Source organism: Canis aureus, chromosome 19, assembly GCF_053574225.1.
Source record: "Canis aureus isolate CA01 chromosome 19, VMU_Caureus_v.1.0, whole genome shotgun sequence".
Lineage (NCBI taxonomy): Eukaryota > Metazoa > Chordata > Mammalia > Carnivora > Canidae > Canis > Canis aureus.
In genome coordinates, this window is record NC_135629.1 from 51,997,374 (window position 1) to 52,003,373 (window position 6,000).

The window sequence follows — 6,000 nt, forward strand, 5'->3', positions numbered from 1 at the left end:
GGGGGCAGGCCCTGCGTCTCCTGCACCCCCAACTCTCCCCTCCCAAGGAGCGACGGGGCCGCGGGGGTGGGGGGAGGACGCCTCGCCTCGGGCGCACACCCGGCGCCTCCCGGGAGGAGAGGCCGAGAGGCCGTGGGAGCCGAGCGGAGCGCACGTGCAGCCCTGGCCCCGCCCCCCCGGCGGAGGGATTTGGAGGGATCCGGGCTGGCCCGCCGGGGTGCGAAGGCTGCCAGAGCGGGAGCCAGGCCGCCGGAGGGTGGGGGCCGGGACCCGGACGCCCAACCCCACTCGCCCCGCCCAGGTGGGGCTCGTCGCGGCCTCGGCCCAGCGCCCCCACCAGGCACGCCCGCTGCACTCAGGTGGGGCTCCTCGGTGGGCTGGGGTGGGCGGGGCCGGCGCAGTTAGGGAAGTGGGGCTGGGCCGGGCGCGATGGAGGCCGCGCCCGTCTCAGACTTCTCGAAGCTGCAAGAGCTGCTGGCGCCGCCGTGTCTGGACCCTAAGTCGCCCCGGGGGGCGTCCCCCGCTCAGCAGGCACCAAGGACCCCAGGATGCCCCAGAACCAATGGCAGGTGCGTTAAGGAGCGGCCCCTTCCCCGAACCTGACCCAGTGGTCAAAGGGTCATGGCCCCTGGTTCCTGGGGTTATCCAGGGGTCACAGTGTTAGTTTCTGGTACTTAAAAACAAGAAGTTCTGGTCCTCAGAGGTCCGTGGGGTCAGCTGGGGTTCAGAGGCCACGCAATTCCCCTCAGCCCAGGTCTTTGAGGACTACGTAGGTGCTGCCCTGGGAAGGGGGTGACCACACTGTCCCTTATCCCCAGGTCCTTCTGGCCTGCACGCCAGGACTCGGTCACTGCCCTGCGTTTCCTCCAAGAAACAGCAGAGGGGCTGGTCCAGACCCCTGCCTGGGACACCCACACCCTGGGGCCCTGCTGGGAGCTGAAGGCCTTGGAGACTCTGGGACCCTCGCCTCTGGCAAGGGATGCCAAGAACATGCTGACCCCAGTCAGCCAGCCGAGCTGCAGCTTGGGGTCCCCGGAGGCTCCCCCAGCCCTACCCCGGAGGAGACCCCGGAAGCAGTCAAAGCCCCACCAGGGCGCTGAGAAAGTGGACCCCCGGTTCGAGGGGGTGACCCTGAAGTTCCAGATAAAGCCGGATTCCAGCCTACAGATCATACCCAGCTACAGGTAGGGGCTGGCCCAGAGGAGGGCGCCCTTTTGCAAGTTACAGTGATAATGGTGGGGGCAGGGGCCTGGGTCCCCCGGGGCCTCCAGGCATCTGCTCACTAGTAGCGCCCCGTCTCTGAGCGATCCCTCAGGCTGGTGCCGGCTCCAGCCCTGCTGCCATGACCCAACAACGTCCTGGTCTGGGCGTAGGTCCTCTTTATGAGATGGGCCTGATCATACACGCAGAGGGCTGCCGCCACTGTTATTTTTCCCAGTAATGATAATGACCACCATCTGTCAGGAACAACTGAGAGGTAACAGGTAGCACTGGATATATCTGGGCTCACTGAAGCCTTGTGAAGCCCATTTTGCAGATTCGGAAGCTGAGGTGCAGAGGAGGAGATGGCTTGTCCAGAGTCACACAGTGAGCCGGGCGCGGTGGCGCACGCCTGTAGTCCCAGCTACTCGGGAGGCTGAGGCAGGAGGATCGCTTGACCCCAGGAGTTCTGGGCTGTAGTGCGCTATGCCGATCGGGTGTCCGCACTAAGTTCGGCATCAATATGGTGACCTCCTGGGAGCGGGGGACTACCAGGTTGCCTAAGGAGGGGTGAACCGGCCCAGGTCAGAGTCACACAGCGAGGACTTGGGAGAAATAGGATCTCAAACCGTCAGGCTGGCCCAGACTTCCCACCTCTTCACGTGATAACCATTGTTATCATTCCTAACGAGAGGCAAGGCCAGGCCTTTCAGATGTCAGATGCCTCCTTGGGGGGGGCGGGGAATGCTCCAGATCCTGACAGTAAATCACCACCAAGGGGCCACTGCCTGGGACCAATACAGATCCCCCAATGCTAACTCCTGTCTACTCTCCAGCCTGGCCTGCGGTAGCCGCGCTCAGGCTCCCTCTACAGGCCCTGCCGGGGGCCCTGAGGTCAACTCAGGAGGCGCCGAGGCCCTGGGTGAGTCCTGGTGACTGAAGAGCTATAAATATTTGGGGAAGGGGGGGCAGTTTCCCATTCTCTCTTTCTTCCCATCCTGCTTCCCCATTTAGACCCATCCAGAAGGAGTCATGGTGCACCTCCCTCCCTCCACTCGGGCTGAGTCACCCCCACCCCCGGTTTCCTCCTCTGCTTAGCTTTGCCATCTGTCTCCCTTGCTGGCTTTTCCTCCGTCTTAGCTCTGCTAATACGCAGGGCCGGCCCAGAGCCAGGCGGGGCCTTCCCAGAGATGCCAGCAAAATGCCCCACGTGCACAGGCCTCCTGAGCCCAGACCCTGGGCCTCTGCCCCCTTACCCTTTCACCTCTCCCCCATTCAGGGCCACGGTGCTGTGCTTCCTGTAGAACCCAGAGGACCCCACTCTGGAGAGATGCAGAAGATGGGACCCCTCTCTGCAATGCCTGTGGTATCAGGTCCTCAGGATGGAGGGAGGAGTTTGGATGCTTAGTCAGGGTGGGGAAGCCCGCACCCTTGGGGAAAGTGGCTTCCCGTGTGGTCATTTCTGGGCCTCTGCTGCATTCTGATGTCGGTTTCTCGTACCCCCACCCCAGGTACAAGAAGTACGGCACCCGCTGCTCCAGCTGCTGGCTAGTACCCAGGAAAAGTGTCCAGCCCAAGAAGTTATGTGGCAGATGTGGGGTGTCCCTGGGCCCCCACCAAGGCCCAACTCAGGAAGGGTAAGCCAGCCCTTCCTCACCCAGCTGAGCCTGTCCTGACTCAGTTTCTCCAGGGGGGAGATGGGCAGAAGCCCTTCCGGGAGGAGTGAAGATGAAGCTGGGGTCTTCGGGGGTCCAGCCTGCCTCTTCTCTGCCCCCTCCCTTTCAGGGATCCCAGGTGGAAGACCCAGGCATCAGGCTCCAGAGTCCCCATCTCAGGGGGCCACTGTCCCCCTCCCTGGGCCCTGGGCCAATCAGGGTTGGCTGAGCCTCCCCTCAGAAAACGTCCTCAGCAATGACACTCATATTGTGAACAGCAGTAACAATAAAGAACAAAACTGTGAGAAAGAGCGCTGTGACTTGGGGATTCCACCTCATGCACACTTAGACCCCTCTCCCCGGCGCCAGGAACATGAGGGCAGGTGTCTTCTCACTAGGATTCCAAGGGACACACATGCGACTGCATGTGGGACATGCACAGGGACCGGCCCTCCCCCTGCAGAGAGTTAGCCATGTTAGCCATGTTCACCGCAGCCGGTACAGGGCAACAGCTGGGGACAGGTGGGGACAAATAACAGGTAGACTGACACCCAGAGTGCCTGGCTCGCTAGGTCAGTACAGTGGGCAACTTTTGATCTCAGGGTGTAGGTTTGAGCCCCACCTTGGGTGTAGAGATTACTTAAAAAAATAAAATCTGGATAGCTCAGTCGGTTAAGCATCTGCCTTCCGCTCAGGTCATGATCCCAGGCTCTGGGGATGGGGATCCAGCTCTGTGGGGTGCCTGCTTCTCCCGCTCCCTCAGCTCCCCAACCCCGCGCTTGTGCTCTCTCGCTCTCAAGTAAATAAGTCTTTAAAAAAAATCTTAAAAGACACAAAACAGATACACATGTGTGAGCTGACACACATTTACATCCATGCAAGACACATTGACGAACTCTCATGTGCTGACACAGGAGACACACAGACCACACACTAGCCAGAAACATGCGCTCACGGACACACATCTGATAGACATGTGTGTCAATGGACGCATGACGGATACACATGTATGGTACAGATCCATATGTCAACGCACAGGAAACACACCTAGGTAATACATGTTGGCACACAGGGATACACACACACACACACACACACACACACACACTGGTCCCTTTGTCAGCTCCACCCCTGCCTGCAAAATGTCACCTTCCTCCATCTTCATGCATATCAGTCCTTTCTGTGTCCCGCTCCCCCTCTTTCAAGATCTCTCTAACCCCACCAAAAGGTGTGCGTAGCCTGAAGCCAAAAGCCACATGGGAGAAGGAGGTCCTGGCCAGAGCTCAGCTCTGCCACTGTCACCAGAACACACAGGGTACCAGTGCTTACTGGGAGGACTGGTGGGATGCAGCCAGGGTGGGGTTGGTCCTGAGTGAGACCTGCCTGGCCACCTACGCCAGAGGGTGAGCCCCTGGGAAGCCCCCTTCATCTCTCTTGGGTGAGCCTGTGGGGAAGGTCTGGGCCCAGATTTCTCAGCCTTCAGATCCCTGACCCACTTACTTCCAGTATTCCTCAGCTCAGAACACCCTCCCCCATGTCTCTCATAGCTGCTGCCTTCTCATTCTTTGGTGGGGGGAGGGGAACAGCCCCACACCACATATTCAGCGCAGCCTGCCTTAACCACCCAGTCTAAAGTAGATATCTCACTCCCTTGCTATGTCAGGCTCGAGTTCAGCTCTTCACTGGTCTCCCTCTTAGAACCTACCAGAATTCGGGAGCACCTGATGGCTCAGATAAGCAGCAGCCTTCAGCTCAGGTCATGATCTCAGGTTCCTGGGATTCCATGTTAGGCTCCCTGTTCTGCGGGGAGTCTGCTTCTCCCTCTGCCTCTCCACCCCACTCATGGTCTCTCTCTCAAATAAGTAAAATCTTTAAAAAAAAAAAAAAAAAAAAAGTCGTCTCTCTATTGCTCTGAGGTTATTTCATTCACGTTCATCTTCCCACCTGGGCCATAACTTCCGAGATCCAAGGCCACAACTGTGTCCCTGACCCTAAGAGGCCACCCCAGTGCCCAACATGAAGTTCTTTGGGGGATACACATTAAGACTTGCATGTGCAAGTCTCAGACTGTGTCCCTGTGAACTCATGGCTGTTCTTTTTTTTTTTAAGATTTTATTTATTTATTCATGAGAGACACACAGAGAGAGGCAGAGACACAGGCAGAGGGAGAAGCAGGCTCCACACAGGGAGCCTGATGTGGGACTCCATCCCGGAATGGGGATTGCGCCCTGAGCCAAAGGTAGACGCTCAACCACTGAGCCACCCAGGTGTCACTCACAGCTGTTTTTACCACTATTCAGCATTTATTGAGCAACTACTGTGTGCCAGGCCCCAATGGGGACATTTACGGTGAATAGAACAAAGATCCCTGCTCAAGTGAAGCCAATATTCTAAAGTGACAGTAAACAAATATTCAATTAAATATCTAATAGAGGGGTGCCTGGGTGGCTTAGTCGGTTAAGCATCAGCCTTCAGGTCAGGTCATGATCCTGGGGTCCTGGGATTGAGCCCTGTGTCCTCAAGCTCTCTGCTCAGCAGGGAGCCTGCTTTTCCCTCTGCCTCCCTCTCCCTCTGTTTGCTGGCCCCCTGCTTGTGTTCTCTTTCAAATAAAATCTTTTAAAAAATGATTATCTAATAGAATGTCAAGTAATGATTGATGCTACAGAGAAAATAAAGTCTGCAAGGAGATAAGGGGTTGGAGGGCTACCTTAGTGATGGTTCTTTGTAGAGAGACCTGAGGGTAAGGAACCAGCTATGGGACTTTGAGGAATAGATAGTCCAGGCAGAGAGAATGGCAAAAGCAAAGGCCTCATGGCAGTCTGGACTTTGTGGGACCCAAGGAATCTCGAGGAGGCTGGTGGAGAGAGGTGGTTAAGGGTGTGACAGGAGGGGCTACTCCTCCCCACCCCAACCCCCCACCAACCCTGTTTCCTGCTCTTACCTTAGCTCAGGAAATATTTGCTTAGGGCAGCTGATGGAGTGGGAGCTGTCCAGGACTGCCTCCTCCCCTCAGGCTCTGTTCCTGCTTTTGAGGGAGGCAGAGACTGCCAGGGTGGGGGGAGGTCCAGCTGTTCTCTCCTTATGCTGTAGGGGGCGAGGGAGACAGTCGCCTGCCGAGGGGGTTGCTGCTGATACTGTCTCTTCT

At 57.6% G+C, this 6,000-nt stretch overlaps 1 protein-coding gene across 2 annotated transcripts; it reads left to right on the top strand.

The window, feature by feature from the left end:
* The first annotated feature begins 53 nt into the window (after positions 1–53).
* Positions 54–3,164, top strand: ZGLP1 (zinc finger GATA like protein 1). 2 transcript variants are annotated; one of them, XM_077859994.1, is made up of 6 exons: positions 54–569; positions 819–1,184; positions 2,037–2,122; positions 2,480–2,613; positions 2,712–2,837; positions 2,986–3,164. In XM_077859994.1, the coding sequence occupies exons 1-6, from the start codon at positions 430–432 to the stop codon at positions 3,082–3,084; spliced, it is 951 nt and encodes a 316-aa protein (XP_077716120.1). In that variant the 5' UTR covers positions 54–429; the 3' UTR covers positions 3,085–3,164. The 2 variants fall into 2 exon arrangements, with proteins under 2 accessions (XP_077716120.1, XP_077716121.1); XM_077859995.1 differs by having other exon boundaries at positions 2,480–2,573.
* The last annotated feature ends 2,836 nt before the right edge of the window (positions 3,165–6,000 follow it).